The following is a 22139-nucleotide window of genomic DNA, read 5'->3' as shown; positions in this document are numbered from 1 at the left end:
AGACTTCAACTCCCAGAAACTTTAGTCAGCCTGGCCAACTGTCAGGAATTCTGGGAGCTGATGTCCAAAACATTTGGGGGACCAGTTTGGGAATGACTGCTTTAGACCCTTTGTTACATGCTGCTAAGTTTTACCCTTGACTTACCCACAGGTCATATCAAGATCCATAATTTTGGCTGCAAAACCTGCCCATGTCTTATACATGAGGTCGACATAGTTGAGAATATATAGCACTCATTTTAGGGTGTTCATTGAGTTTAAAAATACTCCTGGGTGGCTTAGAGCTGCTTGAACCCCCCTTTTCCCCTTGGGCAGAAGCATCCACTGATCCAAGATTTCGGGGAGCCCAACTGAAGTGGCCAATGCTAAAACAACAGTGCTTTTCTAAACCTTGCCCCCAGTTGATCTGACTTCTTCACAGTCCATTGAAAGCCTCCACAACAACCCACAACCTGCTTTTGCCAATGGTCCCCAACGCAGAAGAGCTGCGTCATCTCTGCTGGCAGCCTTCCACGAAGGTCCACCTCAGGGGCCCCTTTACAAACGACACGGCTGGACAGCTTTTCATATTAAACTTGTTTTCTTTATTTGAGGTTGATTAACAAATGTGTTGGATTAACAGGGGGAGAAAGAGGAGGGGAACGGGGAGGAGGAGGAGGAGAAGGAAGCCACAGCGCTGGCCTGTGAACAGCAGAGGAGAGTAAATATGAACGAAGGAAACAGTTTGGGGTGCTAGTTGTTCCCCCAGAAGATCCCTACCTTGAACAGCTCTTGGGTGGGGATACAGTTACTCAGTATGGAGGGGGGAGGCGTGCGAGTGGCTAGCGCCAAGGGCTCAGAGGCAACTACAGCACTGGAAGGGGGGGAGGGAAGGAACTAAAACATGATTGACAGGGACCCCAGGCCCCGGTGGCATGGGGGCCGAAGGTGGGTGTGCGTCTTTTGCCAAACAGCTATGGGCGATTCGGGGGCCACTTTGGAGACACAGCAGGAGAGAGCGCTCTGCTCCATGCCTGGCAGGGACCCCTCACCCCTGCTCTGTCCAGGTAAGAGGCAATGGTCAGATGTGTTCCAGAAGGGACTGGAAAGAAGGGGGGGTTAAGCAAGCTGAGCGACCAGAGCAGCCATCCCCAAAAGAAAATACACTGAATGGATATAACCTCGAAGCACAAGAAAGGATGCTGTCCAATAGAATTGACCAAATTGCTGCAACCACCGTTTTTGGGGGGAGTGGGGAGGGAGCTGTACTTGCCCTCTCCTGCCTCGACCCTCGACAAGGAACACTCACAAGGACAAGACACACCTGAAGGGGGTTAAAGCGCATGACTCTGCAATTCGCCACAGTACTTTGCTCACTTCGCCATTCCTGAAAAAGGGCAGTTCCTCCCCCCACCCCACAAGCAAATGCCACCACCTCTAGATAGAAGCATTAGAACTAAAAAAATTAAACATGAGTCTTTTGCAAAGGTTTTGTTTTGTTTTTCCTCCTTCTAGCAGTTTAAATATTTTCCTTTAAGTGCAAATTCTCAACTTCTCTTGCCAGAAAACAGCTGTAGTGTCACTAGCACCCAAGAGAGGGGAGGGGGTCGGAGGGCCAAATGGAGGGGGGCAGGGGGCCAAACAAGAAGAAAAATAATATAATAATAATAATAATAAAGAAATAACATTAGCATCCTGCTTGCTTTCTTTTTTTTCCTTTAAAAAGACCACAAAATAAAGTTTCTTTTCTTTTGTTTAATTCAAAAGGGAGAGTGGAAGGTTCTGCTTTCTTTTCTTTCTTTTTTTAAAGGAGGGGGAAGAGAAAAAAAAAGATCTGGGTGGTTTGGAGCGAAATCTGACAGCCTGCGGGTTGCGATCCTCTCTGGTTCATAACAAGTTGGGGCTGCTGCTGTTGTTGTTGCTGCTGCTGCCGCCCTGAAAGCAAAAAGTGAAAGGGAGAGAAGAAGCCGGGAGTGAGAGAGAGGATGGTCCTTCTCGCTGGGCAGAAGGCATCGGAGTGCCACAAATAGGCAGCTCTGTGACTTGCTGGTCCCTTTCGCTTCATCTCCTTCTCCGCTGCTCCACCTTGCCCCAGACTCACCTGTGGTTCCTTTATTTAGCCATGGCCTTGATAGCAACAGCAGCTTCCTCGGTCATTGCAGACAATACAGTGATCTGGGAAGGAAAGGAGCACTGTCAGACATCGCTGTATTTCATTTGTGCACCACTTCCCCCCCCCCCCCCCCATGGGAGGCAAACCAGCTTACAACACATGTTAAAGCAACACAGTGGGTGCTCCACCTTCACTGGGGTTAGGGGCACAGGGCTCCCACAAAAGTGGAAAACCCACAAATAAAAAAACTTTTAACCTGAGAGAATATGTCTCTAGGAATCTCCGGGTCCTCCAGTGCAATTCTATGGTCCACATTCACCAGAAGCTGACCTTAGAATACTGCTGGAGGACCTACAAATACCTAGAGAAGTGTTTCCACTAGGAACCTCTAAGTCCTCCACTGTAATTCTATGGCCAACTTCCATCAAAGTGACTCTAGAGGACCTAGAAATTCCTAGAGAGAACCTATTAATTGCATCTATGAATAATAAAATCCACAAAAGTCAAAGCCCCAAATGGGGAGGGTCGACTGTACAGGTAAAAGTCAAAAGGAAATGATTTTTAAAAAAAGCATTGAACTCAATCCAGTTAAAAATGATAATTTTAAACAAAATCCCATTAAGAGCCAGCACACCTGTTGTACTATAGCCAACCAGTTAAAACCTGAAGGTCTTTGCCTGCCATAGCCCTCAGATAATAATAATAAATTTTATTTATAGACCGCTATTCCGCAATGATCATAGTGGTGTACAGTACAAAAATGCAATCTCTCTCCCTCAAGAAGGTGGCTGAAGGGAGGTCTTGTCTTCTTCCAGGCAGGCCTGGTGGAGCTAGCCTGCCTCTCTCTCCCTCAAGATGGCGGCTGAAGGGAGGTCTTGTCTTCTTCCAGGCAGGCCTGGTGGAGCTAGCCTGCCTCTCTCTCCCTCAAGATGGAGGATGAAGAACTAAAGGCTAAAGGGGGCTGAAGAACAGAACCCCCGAGGGTCCTCCACTTCCCATGTGTGCCTGCTCTACACTGGGATGAATACCCAAAACCCTTCTCTCTAACACACACTTACACACACACATGCTCCACCACCTATTCACATTCGACAAGGACACTGCTACTACTTTTGCCACAAGCTGGTGGAAACCGCAATAGAGCTTATGGGAAATACCACAGGTATTTCTATTGCTGGCTGCCTTCTCAACATCACTGATTTTTTTGTTCACCACCTCAAATATCTTCAGGGGGGAAATGCCGCACATAAAACACAAGAGCAGAAAGTTGGGCCCAAACACCGGATAACAAGCACCCCCTCCCTCCTGAGGACAGTCAGACAGTGTGCCACCTCTTACCAGGATTTCTTCGCCACAGTCATATTTCTGTTCAATCTCCTTGCCCAGGTCCCCCTCAGGAAGGCGCAGATCCTCTCGGACCTCTCCGCTGTCCTGGAGCAGGGAGAGGTACCCATCCTGGATCCCAATAAGCTGGAAGGAAAATTGGGAGGGGAAGGAGAACTCTGAACATGAAGCAATTTGTGGCCACTTTGTTGTTGCTGTGCACCTTCAAGTTGTTGTCAGAGTGGCAACCCTAAGGTGTAACCAATCATGGGGTTTTCTTGGTGAGTTTCTCCAGAGGATTTCCCACTGCCATCCCCTAAGGTTGAGACTGTGACTTGCCCACTTACAATCTTGTTTCAGGGGCAATAGTGCAGGCCGTACAAGGCCTTGAAAAAGGTTATTGAATCACCACCATTTTCAATTTGGTCTATGTCAGCATCAGAAACGTAGCTATGGGGGGTAGAGTGAAGGCGCTGCCCACCAAATGAGGACTCTGTCCTCCCTGCCACAAAATTTTCCTTCAGTCACCAAATTTCTAGGATTGCATACAGCGAGACACTAAAAATCACTCTCTCCTAGAACACTTCTACAGTGGGCTCTCTTGGGTTAAGCATTCACAGATGGCAAGCCCTTGTTATTTACATATTTGATTTCTATCTTGCCTTTCTCCCCAAAAGGGATCCAAGGCGGCTCACAAATAAAAATTCTAAAAACACATTACAATAAAACAGTTAAATATATCATATAAAACCAATATAAAATTACAAACCTTAAAACCATACTAAAACCATGATACCCACCCTATACAGCAAACACCCAAGTTGTTCTCAATGGAGGCGCATGCTGTGTCAGTGGCCACACGCTTGTCACGCCAGCATTGGAGACAATGACATTTGAGGTTCCACGTTTTCTTATCCATGGGATGTGGATCCACTGGCCAACCTCCATTTCAAGACAGAGGACACAACTCATAACTGTGACAAGTTCTGCTCTGCCCAGAGGCAGAAAACTATTGACACAAGCCATCTCTGTGACTGCTTTATCATGCTGTGATTTTTCTAGCTGGCACATGTTTGGAACAGCACAGGATTTGGCACAAAAAGTAACCCTTAGTGACATGACAATGAATTAACAGCAAGAAAGGCCCATAGGAATAGCTGGAGACTTTGACCAAAAGAGAAACAGGTGAGGGAGGAAGAAAAGGAAGGAGAATGTGGTTAAAATTACACCTCTGGAAGTTTGCTATTCTGGCTTGGTTGCCAGTTGCCCTCCTTGGCATCTAACGGAAAAGCTGCAGTCACTCTCCCTGATGGCTACCACAGCAATCTTGCCTTCATGAGCCAAACAACTTATTTAGAAGCCATATAAGCCTGGGTTACCCCAAACTGGGAACAAACTATTCTTCCAACTCAGTAAGATAGTGAGCTTTAACTTTCTGGGGCTTTTAATATCCTATTTATTGTTTTAGAAATTATTCTCCTTAAACCAACTCCCATCTCTACCTACCTGGAAGTCATTTCTCTTAATGTTGGGCACATCCATGTTGTGGGTTGAAGGGCAGATATCTTCATATTTTTTCCCAGTGAAGATGTCTATGCCAACAAGATGCACCTATGAGGAAGAAAGGAGGAGAAGGGAGGTGAAGAAGAAAAAGAAAAAAGAGATATGGACACCATTTCCCTATAGGTATAAACACAATATTTGGAAAGTATCGATGATACCTCCAAGCAAAAATAGCTTGTGTCTGGGGTTTTTCCTGTAACAGCCTCTTCCAAGTGGACCCTCTCTGGATGTGCTGGACTGCAAGCTCTCATAATCCCCACAGACAGTATCACTGACTGGGGGGATTATGGGAGCCTGCAGTCCAGCACATCCACAGAAAAGCCACTTGGGAGCAGCTGCTTAATGATTTTACATCCTGACTTGCTCAGCATCTTCCCTGCACTGAGCAGACATATCAAAAGAAAGGTTTCTCTATCTGAGCTCAGCCTGTTTTACTTCCTTGCAGCCAGACAGCGTTGCTCACGTCACACCCGTCGGGGCTCCAGCGCCACCTTATCTGTAGGTTCCTGGATTGTGCTTTTTGGTGCCTTGCGCTGTCATCTCAAGCATCTGGGTCCCTTGGCTAGCCTTCACTTTCCCTGCTGCGCCTTAGCCTTCAAAATGCCCTTTGGCAAGACTCCGCTTGCTTTGAAAGGCAGAGAGTGAGGGTGAGGGAAGGCAACCAAGTTGCGTCTTCTCAAACACTCCCTGGCCCTCTGGCTCGCCAGTTTCAAAGTCAGCATTTCAGAAACTAAAGAAGTGTGAAAACAGAAAAATTACCCTGATATTCTGAGTAGTGCCGACTGGTACAAAATTAGCCCACAGAAATGGGCAACGTGGTTTTAAGTATCCCAAGTGTTGGCACCCGAGAGGTCCCAAAAGACAGACTACCAAGTGCACACTCCACAGAGCTTGGAAATGATGGGGTTTAGAGACTATAACTCCCAGAATCCCTCAGCCAGCCTGGCTATTACAGCGACGATGGAATTCTGGGAGTGGCAATTCAAGGAAAGGAACCTGTGCCCCATTTCTATCTCCGTTAACAGTGCCCTGATGCTGGAACAAAGACTGAAAAAGGCCCCTCTGTTTTTCTGAAGTAAAAGGGAAGGAGAACTGTGCTCAAGAGAACCAGAGTGTAACCTAGGCCTGGCTCTTGGTCCCAAATGTTCAGATGTGGATGTCTGGCAGGATCTGAGCACTGTATGCTTATGTGAGTGAGTTATGGCAATGTTTTGCCGCACTGACCTGGCTCAAAAGTCCCCAGGGAGCCTACATGTCTCTTTGTACAGCATTTGGGAGGAAAAACCCAATTCTACTTCTTTGGCAAACATCCCACTTTGCAGAAGGGGTTTACCAGAGTCAGCATATGCTTTGGATGGCAATTTTGCTTTTAGAAGAAAAGGGTGGGCTCTTAGGTCAAGAGATTGCCATTTAGCCCAGTGTGTCCTAATCCTTTTTCAAAGAGGCAAAGAAAATGCTCGTCCAGACTCAAAACTGGTTGGTTTAGGCCCCTGAAAAAGAATCTATTACAAAATGCATGAACCAAAATCAAAATTGTAATCAATAGGAAAGTCAAACTTACAAAAAGTTCCTTTGAGTCAACTGGCCTGTTTTAGCTGGGAACAAAACCCAACTCTAGGGGGGAAACTATAGGACTGGGAATGCTCAGGAGCCATGTACCTCCCTCTCCAGATAAGGAAGTAAAGCCACTGACGGATTTGCAAGCGTCTCTCATTCAGATCCTGAAGGGCAAGAGTAGCTTTGTGGAACACAGGGACTGGAAAGAGATACCAGGAGACAGAGGAGCAAAATGGCAGCGTGCCCTGGAGATCAGGTGGCTGAAATGGCCAGAGCAGGACACTGACTGGAAGGGATCTCTGGAGCTTGAGAAAAAGGGTGTCAAAAGACACAGACAGGTAGAGCAAGGAAAAATTCTGACAACAGTATTATTATTCTATCAACAGCCTTATTTTTTTGTCATTTCATATTGTGCTCAATCCTGAGTGCACTGGCAGGAAGAAATTGCGCCTACAACGGAGTGGATGGCAAGAGTGCTTCCACTGAGGGCTCAGACCCTCTACTCACCCAGCTGCTCTCTCCAATACAGCCCCACTCTGTAACCCATGCCCACCAAAGAGAGCCAGTCTGGGCATAAGAGTGTTCAAAATCAAGTATATTAAAAGAGTTGGTTTCTATGTCTATGAGGCATCTCTGATTTCCGTCTGGGAATGCTTCCGAAACAGGCTTTTGGTATGAACCAGGAAATGAACTAACTAAGCAAAGCCACGGTTTGCTCTACTTTTTAAATATTTATGCTCTGTCTTTCACTATTCTCCCTTTCCAATACCTCCATTCCCTAGTCAGTTGCATTAAATTCTTATGGGGCTTAGGGATGTCTGTATACCATTTTCAAGTTTTTTCAGATGTTTACAAAAAACCACAAGTCTACTGACCCCATTCCTGTGCATGTGGGGGATGCAAAACACTGGATGAGCACAGAAAGACCTGAATCAGAAATCAGAGGGAACAAACTCCAGCCCGGAAGAGCCATACATTAGTTAGGAAGAGAATGTCCAAGTAAAATTCTGCTAGCCATGGCTTCTACTACTAATTTTATTATCTGCTTCATTTTTATTTATTTACTTCATTTCATTTATTTCACTTTACTCTACCATTGTTGAGTCCCAAAGGGGCAAGATGTGGAAAAGGACTGATACAGAGCTGGATCTTACCTATTGTGCTCAAGTGACAAGCATTTCCTCTAGCTGTAAATTTCATGTGTGCCATCTCACACATTAAAGTCAGCAGAGGCCCATAACCAAAATCAGGCTTACAGCAGACAGGTAAAAGTTCAAGCCCCACTACACATCTTCTATATCAAGCAATTTAGCATGCCTCAGATGTTCAGAGATAAGTATCCATCTTGCCAGATGAAGAAACAGCAGAGACAGACAACACACATGACAAAAGAACTGAGCCTCCACACCTCTCACCCAGAAGGATGTGGCCCACTTACTTTGGCATGACCGTGCTTTCCGGTCTTGGAAGTGGACATCTCCACAATCTTGCAGGGACGCCCTTTGAGCACCACAAAGCCGTTCTTGCGGAGAGCGGAGCACTGCATGGGGAAGGTGGCGGAGGCCCCGGCATCGCCAGTCTCAAAGTCGAGGTCATCAGCCATGGTGGATCAGATGTTATGGAAACTAGAGGAGATTAAGAAAAGAACAGATCTCTTAGATCATACCAGCCTGAAGCTTTTCAGCAGCAGGTCTACATCAGTATGGCCGAATAATGTTAACCTCAGTACACTTTTTAAGATCTTTCATTCAGAACAAGGTATAAGGACAACAAATGCTGGCAAGTAGGCACATATGATGCTGCATGTTTCATGTGACCACAGTGTACCTGTACAGAATTTGGTATCAGATAAAATTAGAACTTCTTCGTTTTTACCTAAATGACATTGAATTTCTAAAAACTTGGCTGTGGACTGCTCAGAGTCCCCCCCCCCACACACACACACACAGTGTACCTGAAAAGCTGAGAAGCAGAAAGGGAGCTGAACAGATGGAACCAATACAGCTTACATACTAAGCCCACCTTCCATGGAGAAAACTGGATATACCAGGGATCTTCAATATCCTGTGGCAATGAATTCTGCAAGGTAATCAGCTAGCTCATCTGGTTGCCACCAATTCATTCCATTAGACCATCCAGTACTGTGTTAACAACTCTTCTTGGGAGCAGAGAGTACAGTACACCCATGGCTACTCCCCCATGGTATGTGTGGCTACACGGTCTGCTGTTTCAAAGTGGAAGAGGAGGAACTGCGTGTAGCCTTAGGGTGTACAACGCAAGCCCAATTATATACCAGCCTGAAAACCCAAGAAGCATAGGCAAGAAAGTCAAGAGAACCCAAAGTTTCATCAGTTTGGCTCTACCTGGGGGCAGTTTACATGCTATGGAGCCATGAGCTTCACTGCAGTTCCCACCTGCCAAAGGGAAGATAGCACGACAGAAGCTAAAGCAATCTGTAATACTGTCAATTCTTTAAAAGACTGGGTTCTAAAAGGCAAATAATCCATTTGATTCCCCCACTCTACCTCCAGCACTGCTGGCGACCTGAGTCAAATCTCTCCGGGAGCAGAGGTATAAGGGTCTCACGGTGATTCACTACAAGACCACAGCCCAGGACCAGCACTTCAGTAGACTTTATGAGCTTCTGCTTCCCAGGTTTGTGTTAGCCTGATTCTTTCTTGTCCAAAATAGATCCTGCTTCAAGGGCCTTCTGTTTTATGATCACTTTTGATGCACAAGATGTTTCATAAAGAAACAGCTGAAAGAGCCATTTTGGTGCAACTGGAGCAAACAATATGATTGTCCAGGATTTTTTAAAGGGCATAAGCACACTCTGTGACTTGACTCTTGCCAAATACTACAAAAACTTTTCCTGAAATGTACTGTATTTCCTCCCTCAAATCTGGAAGCTAAATGTTGTGCTGCAAGGCAACTGTGACTATTGCAGGAGAGAAGAGAGAAAACAGGACACCTTATAGGTCAGTCTTGTAACATCTTAAAAACTAATAATGTCATTTGTCATATTCATGGACCCCAGCCCACTTCATCAGATGTGTGCTTCAAATAAAACTTGGGTCTAAGGTGCTGCATGACTCTTCATTGTTTTTGCTGCAGCAGATTGAAACAACCCCTACCCCCTCAAAATTGAGAAAAAATATGTTTTCAAGGCTGAGATTAACCTGTTGTTTTGAATCTTACCTTCCACTTAAAAAAAAGGAGCATTTCAACCAGGCAATAGTTTCAGCAAGAGGACAATGCGCCATTGGTTATAAAAAGTGCTCCACATGGTGCTTAGACACCTACATTAACACCTCAATAGAATCTTGTCACACATTCAACCCCAGGAAAGGAAAGGATGGACACACCCAGATCTTGCTTGGTTTCTGAGGCTAAACAGGGTTTGGCCAGATTAATACTCTGAGGGAAGACCCCCCCCCCTAGGAGGGATTATCTATTGGCAAGCAGCAGAGATCTTTTGCTACAAGGTGGGTCATAAATATTTTAACAACAGGGAATTACCAGTAGGGCTGGGAAAACATCCTGCCTGAAACCCAGAGAGCCATAGTTGATAACACTGGAGTAGCAGAACCAAGGCTCTGAAATCATATAAGGCAGACTGCTAGGTCCCTGCACCCTGGAGAGGAAATAATAAGGGTGTACGCATGCACACGCATTTTCTCTCTTTAGCCAGGTCTTCCAAAGTACAATTTTAGACTGACTCTGGGAAGGTTTCTTCAAGGAGCCAGGAGATCACCGATAAAGGCCAGAGGCCTCCTGGTTTCTTCTGGTGGAAGCACATGGCTTCCGAGTCATCCGGAACCCTTCCCCATCTTACATCAGAGCAGGAAAAACTAGACTGGATTCCTGAGGAGGTGATGCAGGCTCGCCCTAGCGTGAAGACAAAGACAGCTGCTCCAAACTACCACAGGGCCCCGGCCTGATGAAATGGCGTGTTTGCCCTCTCCAGAGATCTCCTGAGCTCACTTTAGGTTTGGCATATGCCTACCATCGCTGCTATGCTCCAGTAATTGATAAGGACAACTGCTCTGCCGGCCGGCCCGCCTGGAATGACAGAGAGGGGGACGGGGGCAGCCATGTCTCCACTGAGGAGAGCCCCAAAGTGGCAGCCAAACCATCATCACAATTTTGTCTGCAGCAAAAGGACAGTGGGAAGGGGGCTGGAGGGGAAGACAGGAAGTTTGAAGGCATTTTGCCAGCAAGTGGGCAAGCAAGTGGCGGCCCTCCATGCCACATGTTTGGAGGGAGACTCCCTCTCTTCCTGCCAACACCAAGCATGATTCAGCTAAGCTGCCACTGCGGAGAGCCAGACTCAACCACGTGGCTGGTGTGCAGGGCGAGGGGGGGGGAGAAGGGCAGACGTCCCTTGCTTACACTCCTGCGCAGAGCAGAGGCCCCGATTCTTAAGGCTCCCTGTTTCAAAACCATTTCTTGTGAAAGAGCTGTACCCTACACACAGATGCACGGTCTTACCATTCTGTAAATATTCTAACATACCCCCAAACTCCTCATAATCCTTCACACGTGGTCCCCAACCTCTCACATGCTGATTCAGCAACAGCAGCAACCCAGCAGGGCAGGGACGGGCCTTTCTCTCAGGCTGTTATGCAAGGAAAGCCCAGCCAACACCCCACCCACCCCAGTCCAAAGGCTCTGCCTGGACAGCAAATGGAGGGCTGCTGTGAATGGGATTCCCCAAGGCAGGAGGGACAGGAGTTGCCCATAAGGCTGCTACTGAGGAAGGAACTACCAACCTCCCCTTTCGGCCAGTCTTTACAGCAAAGCAAAAAGTTTGGGGGCTGGTTTACAGGTCTGAGTCCCTTTCCCAGCACAGCTAAACCGCCTGGCTTCCAAATGGCCTTGTCTACCTTGCAGGGAGAGTGTGGTTCTTTGCAGATCTTCCACTCAAAAGTTAAGCTGGAATCAGCCTGTGTCCTGGGCAACTTATCTACCCTGCTCTGTGTAAGAAAATATCCTCACCACCGACATCTACAGAAGCACATGGCTGCCACCCACCCCAACTGGACTGAACTGCATCACTCTCTCCCCAATTAGATTCTTATGGGTACCTGGAAAGGATAGATTTCTGCATACTTTCCCAATACTTAAACCAAGACAAAACAGAAAAGAATGGTATGTGGCACTCCTGTGTGGTTAAAATGCATTAGTTATGCCTTAATGCATTAACATCTATCCTTTTTACCAGTCACAGGAAACTTTTAAGGAGCCATTTTCATCTCTCACTTTTAATACTTATTTCCATGCCACTCCTTTTATGTATGGGTAAATTATCCCCCTCAACCTCTCCCTTGCGGTGCCTTAAGTCATACTGGAAAACCCCAAACTTTCCTCTGCTTTAATATTAACTCCTGCTGTGGCTCATTCTTAACCCTAAGGACAGGACACACATATATACACATGCATACACCCCAATTTCTGCTATCAACCCCATCACAAGGGATGATGCATTTATCAGTTACCCAAAAACCAGCTCTTCTTACCTCCTTTCAAGGCGTAGCAACCTACATGGTAGTAAAATGGAGGAATCACGTAGGGAACTTACCTGGATGGGTTGTCTTCTGGCTCCACTTCTCCTCCTCTAAGCCAGACTTTTAGCCGCACCTTTCCTCTCCCTCTTTTTCCCCTAGTCTGGCGCAGCCTGCCCGGCCTTAGGGAGAATCCACCAAAACCCCGCACGTGGCACCTCCTAAGAGTCTCATGCTCTCTGTCTTCCGCGCACCTATCCTGAGACATACCAGCACCCATAGAGCCCAGCAAATCCTAACCCAACATCCCCTGGTGAAACCTCCACCTTTGATCACTTTCCCACAGAGAGAACTGCTCTCCAAGGGATATCCCCGACTGCAGCCCCCCCTCACCCCATACATCAGCACCACACCCACCTTCTGCTTCCTCAAGTTCAGGTCAGGACACGCTCCCCACTCCCTGCCTCACTAGAAAAGCCACAGCTGCACATTCCCCAAAAGCCATTTCTCCATTCATTCATGGGCCACCTTCTCCTCTTTGTAGGAGTCCAGCCACCAAAAGGTCACACCATACCTGTGCATTGCCACAAACCCCCCAGCAACCAGAAAGTCCACAATCCTCCCCCAAATGGCAACCCTAAACTGAATCTGCCGTTGGGACAAAAGCCACTTCTCCCCTTCCTTGTCCAAAAAAAAAAAACCCCAACATTTTTTCCTAAGCTCCCACTCCACAGACAACCCCCCAAGAAATGCCCTAACTCCCAGAGACTCTCCCATATATTTTCTCTTTTGATCTCACTTAAAGGCCTCAGCGCACCCTCCAAAAACCCAGGACACCCCAAGACCTCATCCTCTTCTTGACCACAGACCACATGCTTTTTAAGCTGCTCCTCAAACAGGCCCAAAAGAAGCCTCCTGCCCCTATTAGAAAACCCCCTTAACTTTCCCTTTATTAAAAAGACCCTTCGCTTGGGAGTTGGAAACCCCCCCCCCTTTGGCCCAATTACCCCCAACAACATTCTCCCACATTGCAGCTCCACTCAAAGGTCCTCGGCCATCTCTTCCTTAAAAGCCCCCCCCCAACACGAATTACATAGGCCTGAAATGGGGGGAAACCCCCTTTATCCCAATATTATAGCTGTTTCTAATACATTTCATACAATAAATCAACACAATCAAAAGCCCCACACGCCGTTCTCCCACAAAGCCTCTATTCTGATCCGTTCATTTGCTCCTCAGCTTCAGTGGCTGATGTTCCAGGGCACTTTCTTTTAGTGCTTTTGGAAAAGATTTGGGGTGTATGTGTCTTTTGTATCAGTTAATGACAGTGTTTCCGAAAGGATATTGGAAGACTTTTAACCCCCTTTCTTACTCTTGGCAGGATTGTTTCATTTGGTCTCGGATGACAACAGAAAAACATCAATGCAACTTGGGGGGGGGGGGGGGCTGTATGTGATGGCGCACATCTGAGGTCCCTTTTGGGGATTTAGAAAGCCAAGAACCCACTCCCATATTTCAGCTCCACCTCAAAGGTCCTGGGCCTCCTCCTGACCCTGCCCCCCCTCCAAACACAAATGACATACACTGTTCATATAGACAAATATCATTAATGCCCTACAACTGGACAGCCCCCCTCCCATATCACTCATTGTTATTAATGATGCATATCATTAAAGGCCATTACTGCTCAGCCCCCCCCCCCACATAGCAACAGCTATTAATACGTCTCATTAATGCCCACAATGGGTCAGCCCCCACCCCACAGAATCATCTCTATTAATAATAATAACAATAACAATAATAATATGAATCATTAATGCCCAAAACTCATCATCAGCCTTCATCCCAGAGAACCACCTCAATCATCACCAATAATACATCTCTGGCCAGCCCCCAAACCATGGAGTCACCCCTATTACTAACAACAATGCATCTCATTAATGCCTCCCATTGGGTCGCCCCCACTCCATATAACCACATTCATACAAGGAATGCCCACATCCAGCCAGCCCCCACCCCATAAAATACCAGCTATTACAGTTAATAGTGCATATCCTTAATGCCCACAACTAGCCAGCCCCACATAAAAGACCACCTATTAATATATGTAATGGCCACAATTGGTCAGCCCCCACCCCACAGAACCTCCCCTATGAATACATATAGTTAACGTTATTGTATCTCATTAATGCCCCCGGTCAGCACCCCCCCCCACGCTAAGATACATATATATAGATGGGGGAGTCTGTGGGGTGGGGGCAACTGGTCAGCACCCCCCACCCCCACTAAGGAAACCCACCTCCTAATATCCTGAATGGTCAGTCCCATCCCATAGAATAACACGATGGGCCATTAATGCCTACAACTGGCCAGCCCCCCACAGAACACCCCTATTAGTACCTATATCTGTATTGATACCTGCCCTCCAGCCCCCAGAACACGTGTCACTCCTAGCCCTTCCCCCCACCCAGGACTCTTCTGTTTTTGCCTTTGAAACCCCCCCAAAAGGCTCGAGGGGCGCCGTCTCCATTCCCTTCAAGTGGAAAGATAAAGGGGGGGAGATAGAGGCCCACCCAGCCTTCGCCCCAAAGCCCGGGCCTGAGGTAATAAGACCTTTCCCCGACCCCCGGCCTCCCGCCAATTCCTGGCCTAGCGCTGAGTCAGCCGAGGCCTCCAGGACTAGGCCGAGGCGCCGGCCTCGAGTAAGAGGGCATGCCGCCTTGGGGCGCGCGGCCCTCGGAGCCCCGGGACGGAGGCCGCGTGGCTGACCCCCCCCACCACCGCGTCCCGAGGGGGGTCAGCCACGCGGCCTCCGTCCCGGGGCTCCGAGGACCGAGTCTTTCCTCGCCGCCGGAGACTCACCTCAACCGCCGCCGCGCTCCTGCTGCAACCCCGCCCGCAGTGCGCACGCGCACTCCTCTCGCCTCGCACTCGCCGCTCCGCACTCGCCGCTCCTCCGCCTCGCGCATGCGCAGCCGACCGCCGCAGGAAAGGGAAAAAAAGGAGGCGGCTCCCGCTTCTCTTTCCCTCACCGCGCCTGCGCCGGAGGGGGTCAAAGGGGCGGGGCTTTGTCTGCTTCCCCACTGCTCATGCGCGCCAACGACGCGGGCTAGGCCTATACTTGTGCGCAGGCGCACGAGTGACTCGTCTTGTCTTTTCCCCTCCTTCTCCTACTCCCAACACGCATGCGCCAATCGTCCCGCATGCCTTGCTTCGGCTCTGCCTGGTTCTTGCCCCCCACAAAAGGGGCGGGGCTTTAAAGTCCCAGTCCCGAGTCTCTGTCCAACGACGAGGGATACGCCTTTAGTGCGCGCAGGCGCAGGAGTGACTCGTCTCCCCTCCCTCATCCGCCTTCTCCCACATTGTTCCTAACACGCATGCGCAAATGCCTCACTTCGGCACTACCTTTTCTCTTAAGAAGGCGCATGCGCACTCCGACTATGTAGGCCCTTATTTAAAAAACCGGTTTACCATAGAGCTTGAACTTCCGGTGATACAGAGCGTCGCTTTTTTCAACATCCACTAGGTTTTCGGCGGCTATTTTGGCGGACTAATGGCCGCCGCCGTTGCCAAGGCAACCGACTTGGCAGCTTTTCCGACTCACGCAAACTCCAACGCTTCCATTTTAAACTGCTATAACTTCGTGCTTTATAAGCATATTATATTTTAATGACATAATTGTTAATTCGGTTTGATTGTTTGTTTATATATGCCGCCTTTCTGTCAAATTGGCCCAAGGCGGCTCACAAAAGAGGCTTTTTTAAAAAAATTACAAATTTTACAATTTCTAAAAAATGCAATTTTTTACAATAATTTTCTAAAATGTGTTTTTTAATTTTAATATTTTTTTGCAATTTTACAAACATTTTACAATTTTAAAAACAATTTTAAAATACAATTAAAAATAATATTTTAAGTTATTATTAAGTTATTGTATATATATTTTTGTGGAATAATTTGTGGAACTATTATTCCATAAAATAAAACAGCATTATAAGTGCTGATTCTGCGGACGAAGGCCGCCATCGCTTTGGGTTTCTGAAAACAGGGCTGTTTGTTTATTTATTTTTATGCCCCTAACACAAACAAACAAACAGTCAGGGTGGATTACAGAAGAGGCTTCATTTTATATATATATTACAATTTTAAACATGTAATGCACATATACCATATATACTCACCATACGTTTGCCATACGCCTCACTCGCTTCAAAATTAGTCCCACGTAATTAAGTGGGACTTACAGGACGTACAGTATTTATACTCTATACTATATATATATATATATATATATATATATTTTCAATATTCTTCCATCCTGAATTATATGCCTAAAGCTGCTGCCCCTCTGCAGAATTAATGCAGGTTGACACCACTTGAACTGTCATGGCTCCATCCTATGGAATCCTGGGACTTGTAGTTTGCCATGGCAGCAGAGCTCTGTGACAGATATGATAGAATCATACAATTGGAAGAGACCCCAAGAAGGGCCCTGATCCAGCCCAGCCCCATTCTTCTGCCATGCAGGAACTATCCCTCAAAGCATCCCCATGGACAGTTGGCCATCCAGCCTCTGCTTAAAGACCTCCAAGGAGGGAGACTCCACTTTACTCCAAGGAAGGAGTTTGTTCTCCTGTCGAACAGCCCTTACTCTCAGGAAGTTCCTCCGAATGTTGAGCTGGAATCTTTTCCTGCAGCTTGCATCCATTGCTCCATTGGGTCTTAGTCTCTGGAGCAGCAGAAAACAACTCAGCTCCCTCCTCAATATGACCTCCCTTCAAGTATTTAAACAGGGCTATCATCATATCACCTCTTAACCTTCTCTCACAAAACTACAAATCCCAAGATTCCATAGCATTGAGCCATAGCAGTTAAAGTGGTGTCAAACTGCAGTGTGGATACAGCCTCTCATTCCCAACAAACTCGCTGGCTGCAAAACCCTGTGATCAAAGATAGAAGGAAACAACCATTGCACACCGGACAGTTGTGAGGAATGCTGGGAGTTGCAGCCGCACAATTTTGGGAGGGCCATACGGTTACCGTTCCCTGGCTGAGGCAACTGGGACTTGTAGTCCAACAACATCTGGACAGCCTCATGTCACCCACCTCTGCCCAAATCCCAGGCCTTAGATTTCCTGCTATCAGCTGCTGTTTGTGTCCAGAATTTGTCAAGGAATCTCTCATAGGACACAGCCAAGACCCATGGACTCTTGATCCAATGCACACCACTCCTGCGAGGGGTTCCTCAAAGTTCCACATTAATACACTTTTGGCAGTGGTTGTTGTTTGCCTTCCAGTCATTTCGGACTTATGACGTTGTTGTTGTTGTTATACTTTATATAGCACTGTAGATTTACACAGCACTGTACATACAATCAACAAAATAGACAAAAAGAAACCTGACTATGCCATACATTCTACAAAATGAGAACAATATACATATAAAATAAAACATAACAATAGATGATAGGAGTCAATAAAATAAGCAGGCAACAAATTAAAAACATCAAGTATGAAATATCAAGTGTTGTTGTGTGCCTTTAAGTCATTTCCGACTTATGGCAGCCCTAAGGTAAACCTATCATGGGGATTCCTTGGTAAGTTTCTTCAGAGGGGGCTTGCCATTGGCATCCTCTGAGGCTGAGAGAGTGTGACTTGCCCAAGGTCACCCAGTGGGTGTTCATGGCTGAGCTGGGATTCGAACCCTGGTCTCCAGAGTCCTAGTCCAACTCTCAAATCCTTACGCCACACTGACTCTCCTGAGAGCATCCACTCTCTAAAAAACAATGAAGTTTGACACCACTTTAAATGCCATGGCTCCATCCAACCAGATCCTGGGATGTGTAGTTTGGTGAGGCATCAGCACTCTTTGGCAGAGGAGGCTGAAGTTCTACAAGCCCCAGGATTCCACAGGATGGAGCTGCAGCACTTAAAAGTGATGTCATACTGCATTATTTCTACAGTGTAGATCGGTGGTCCCCAAACTGTGCCCTTTAAAGGATTTTGGACTTGAGCTCCCAGAATCCCAGGCTATTTGTTGACATGGCTGAGGCTTCTGGGAGCTGAAGTCCAAAAAAATCTCTTAAAGGGCACAGTTTAGGAACCACTGGCGTAGATGCACCACCTAAATCTAAGATATCACAGGGTTTTCTGGGTCTGAGAGAGTGTGACTCACGCAAAGTCACCCAGTGGCGTTCCATGGCTGCATCAGGAATCGAACCCTGATCTCTAGTCATACTACAACGCTCAAACTACGCTTAGTTGTTGTTGTGTGCCTCTGAGTCATTTCCAACTTCTAGCAAACCTATCACAGGGTTTTCTTGGCAGGATTAGTTCAGAGGAGGTTTCCCATTGCCTTCCCCTGAGGCTGAGAGAGTGTGACTTGCCCAAGGTCACCCAGTGGGTTTCATGGCCAAGCAGGGAATCGAACCCTGATCTGCAGAGCTGTAGTCCAATACTCAAGCCGCTATGCCATCCTGGCTCTCATAAATACACCTGCCCCTCCATATTCGCTAGTGTTAGGGGCACAAGACCCCCGTGAATATGGAAATAACACAAAAACACCATGTTTTCACCTGAGAGGACACCTCTCTAGGAACCTCTAAGTCCTCCAGGGCATCTCTGTGGTCAACGTCTGACAGACACTGACCCTAGAGTTGCAATGGAGGAGCTACAAAGGCCTAGTGGAGCGTTCTCTCTAGGAATAAACTCTAGGTCTTTCAGTGCAACTTTTAGTTAAAGTTGACCATAGAGGACCTAGATATTAATAGAGAGAACATATTAATAAAATCCATCAATAATCAAATCCGCAAATATCAAAGCTGCAAATATGGAGGGATGAGTGTATACTGTTCTTCTTCTCTTCCGCTAAAGCCTGGCTATCCGCTTTACAGACCCCCGAGTTTGGCATTTTCCTCTCCTGCCTTTATATTTATTATAAAGCAAAGGTGGGAATGGCCTTCCAGACGTTGTTCGACTGCAACTTCCAGCAGCCCAAGCCAGTTGGTGATGAAGAATGCTGGGAAGTGCAGCCCAACATCTGGAATAACATGTGGATCCAGCCCTGATCTAACTCTAGATCTGTGGGAACCTCTGTTTATATTTATTTATTTAGGTATTTATATCCCGCCCTTCAGCTAGGGTTGCCATATCCCGCCCCCCGGCGGGACAATCCCGGTTTGGGCGGTGCCATCCCGGTCCCGGTCCGGTTTGGCGCCCAAACCGGGACGGCCCCGCCCACCGCAGCCACCTCCGCCGCCGCCGCGGCTCCAAGGCCTTTCTGAGGCCGCCTCCTCCCCTCCTTCCTGGTCCCTGCGGGGGCCAAGAAGGAGGCGAGGCCGGGGCGATCGCCGCCGGCCTCCTCCCCTCCTTCCTGGTCCCTGCGGGGGCCAAGAAGGAGGCGAGGCCGGGGCGATCGCCGCCGGCCTCCTCCCCTCCTTCCTGGCCTCCGCGGGGGCCAAGAAGGAGGCGAGGCCGGGGCGATCGCCGCCGGCCTCCTCCCCTCCTTCCTGGTCCCTGCGGGGGCCAAGAAGGAGGCGAGGCCGGGGCGATCGCCGCCGGCCTCCTCCCCTCCTTCCTGGCCTCCGCGGGGGCCAAGAAGGAGGCGAGGCCGGGGCGATCGCCGCCGGCCTCCTCCCCTCCTTCCTGGTCCCCGCGGGGGCCAAGAAGGAGGCGAGGCCGGGGCGATCGCCGCCGGCCTCCTCCCCTCCTTCCTGGTCCCCGCGGGGGCCAAGAAGGAGGCGAGGCCGGGGCGATCGCCGCCGGCCTCCTCCCCTCCTTCCTGGTCCCCGCGGGGGCCAAGAAGGAGGCGAGGCCGGGGCGATCGCCGCCGGCCTCCTCCCCTCCTTCCTGGTCCCTGCGGGTCCCAGGAACGAGGCGAGGCCCCGATCCTGGCCTCCGATCGTGGCGGGGCCCAGGCGGGGAGGGAAAGCCTCCTTAAGTGGAGGCTTTCCCTTGCCGCTTGGCCTCCGCTCCCCGCTGCGATCGCGGTAAAATGTAGGACAGAATTTTCAAATGTAGGACACACTTTTTGTGTGTCCTACATTTGAAAATTTTGTCCTACATTTTTCCTGGTTTCGAGGTCCGGCACTATGGCAACCCTACCTTCAGCCCTAATGGCTCTCAGGGCGGCTTACAATATTATTTTTGATCAGACACTTCCTTGCCCTCAGGCTTACAATCTAAAAGACACGAAACAAAAGGAGAAGGGAATGGTGGAGGGAAAGGGGATGAGGTCCAGTGGTTCTTCTCTCCCTCTGAGGCCTGGACCAAAGCAGATGGATTGGAGGGAGGGCTCTTCCTTCTTCCAGGCTAGTCCTGATGGATCTGGACCTGCCTGGTGAACTCCCTCTCAGGCCGGCGGATGGCAGTTATGGAGGGTTATATTTCGTTATAAAACAGAGTCCTTGTTAAAATGTTGTATTGAGGGGGTTAATAAAGCGCTACCTTGTTATGACCACATATTACTATGTGGTTTTATTGTTTCCATGTTTCGATATTGTTGTGCTGCTCCTTTTGAAGATGTCAGCCACAGATGCCAGTGAAACGCCACAAACAAACTCTCCTGGAACATGGCCATGGAGCCTGGAAAAGCCACAAAAACTATGGATGCCGGCCATGAAAGCCTTTGGCCTCTATAAATATCTGGCCAAGAAAACCCCGCAATAGGTCCAGCTGAGGGTCTCCGTAGGTCAAATGTAACTCAAAAGCACACAACAACAACATCGCCATGAGTGCTTTTTAACACAAATGTATAGCACAATATTCTTGTTGTGTGACTTGAAGTCATCTCCAGCTTATAGTGACCCTAAAGCAAACCTGTCATGGGGTTTTCTAGGGCTGAGAGTGTGTGTCTCACCTAAGGTCGCCCCATGGCTTTCCATGGCCGAGCGGGGATTCAAACCCTGGTCTCCACAATCCTAGTCCAACACTCAGTCCGTAGACATTTATTCCAGTCAGCCAGGACTAAGTTAGCAAGAGTTAGCCAGAGGACTTTTCTTTCAGTCGCCCCAAAACTGTGGAACGATCTGCTGGAAGATATTTGGCAGCTGAATAAGATGTCTGAGGAGTTGGGGCTAATTTCGGCATTAAAGAGAGACTAAAGCGCTTTTAAAGCATCCCGTAAATAAAGCGGAAATGGCGAGTAACTGCGTGAGTGATTATCACATGCAATTGCACAATAAAGTGATATCAGAAATGCATTGTCGCTGAAATCCCAAAAGTAAAAAGATGTGTGTTAATGCTTCTTTGTGACCACTTTAACGGCGGGTTTTGTGTGAAATCGTTTTGCACAGTTCCACGATTTCCCCAGGATATTCATGGGATAAACTCCCGATCTCCTTCTATGTGTGAGTTTAAAAGAGTATGTTTTAACTGATGTTCCATGTTGAAAGGCAGGTTGTTGTTGTTGTTGTTGTTGTTACTATGCTTGTCCCTCCCTATTTGCTAGGGTTAGGGGCACAAGACCCCCGTGAATATGGGGAAACCGCAAATAACAAAAACACCATGTTTTTACCTGAGAGGACACCTCTCTAGGAATAATCTCTAGGGTCCTCCAGGGCAACTCTGTGGTCAACGTCCAACAACTAAAAAGACTACATAATAATAGTAATAATCATAAAACGTCCAACAGACACTGACCATAGAGTTGCTCTGGAGGAGCTACAAAGGCCTAGTAGAGTAGTCTCTCTAGGAATATCTAGGTCTTTTAGTGCAACTTTTAGTTAAAGCTGACCACAGAGTTGCACTGGAGGACCTAGATCAGTGATGGCGAACCTATGGCACGCGTGCCAGAGGTGGCACTCAGAGCCTTCTCTGTGGGCACACATGCTGTTGCCCAAGCACAGAGTTTGCCAGAGTTTCTTACTAGAAAGCCAGAGGGACGTGGCACTTTGCAATAAATAAGTGGGGTCTGGGTTGGAGTTTGGGCACTCGGTCTGTAAAAGGTTCACCATCACTGCCCTAGATATTCCTAGAGGGAACATATTAATAAAATCCATGAATAACCAAATCTGCAAGTATGGAGGGATGAGTGTATTATTCATTTATTTATTTTATTTACTTTATTCAGCCTTATATACCTTACTTGTGATATTCCTAAG

At 47.9% G+C, this 22139-nt stretch overlaps 1 protein-coding gene across 2 annotated transcripts; it reads right to left on the bottom strand.

Moving 5' to 3' along the window:
- Positions 1-1719: 1719 nt before the first annotated feature.
- Positions 1720-15036, bottom strand: EIF5A (eukaryotic translation initiation factor 5A). 2 transcript variants are annotated; one of them, XM_089480441.1, is made up of 6 exons: positions 14902-15036; positions 7974-8160; positions 4922-5026; positions 3431-3562; positions 2081-2154; positions 1720-1914 (listed from the first exon to the last, which is right to left on the bottom strand). In XM_089480441.1, exons 2-5 carry the CDS (start codon positions 8136-8138, stop codon positions 2092-2094), a joined length of 465 nt encoding a protein of 154 aa, XP_089336567.1. In that variant the 5' UTR covers positions 8139-8160; positions 14902-15036; the 3' UTR covers positions 1720-1914; positions 2081-2091. The 2 variants fall into 2 exon arrangements, with proteins under 2 accessions (XP_089336567.1, XP_089336568.1); XM_089480442.1 differs by lacking the exon at positions 14902-15036 and adding an exon at positions 12117-13020.
- Between the last annotated feature and the right edge of the window lie 7103 nt (positions 15037-22139).

Source organism: Sceloporus occidentalis, unplaced genomic scaffold (assembly GCF_023333645.1).
Source record: "Sceloporus occidentalis isolate IW3139 unplaced genomic scaffold, rSceOcc1.0.p SCAF_14, whole genome shotgun sequence".
Lineage (NCBI taxonomy): Eukaryota > Metazoa > Chordata > Lepidosauria > Squamata > Phrynosomatidae > Sceloporus > Sceloporus occidentalis.
This window is presented reverse-complemented; position numbering and strand designations above follow the sequence as displayed.

Excerpts from the sequence above, each read along its gene's own strand:
- EIF5A (XM_089480441.1), bottom strand. The coding sequence starts at position 8,138 with ATGGCTGATGACCTCGACTTTGAGACTGGCGATGCCGGGGCCTCCGCC. Across the intron at positions 5,027-7,973 it reads GAAAGCACGGTCATGCCAAA|GTGCATCTTGTTGGCATAGA; the intron begins GTAAGTGGGCCA and ends TCTTCCTCATAG. Across the intron at positions 3,563-4,921 it reads TTAAGAGAAATGACTTCCAG|CTTATTGGGATCCAGGATGG; the intron begins GTAGGTAGAGAT and ends TTTTCCTTCCAG.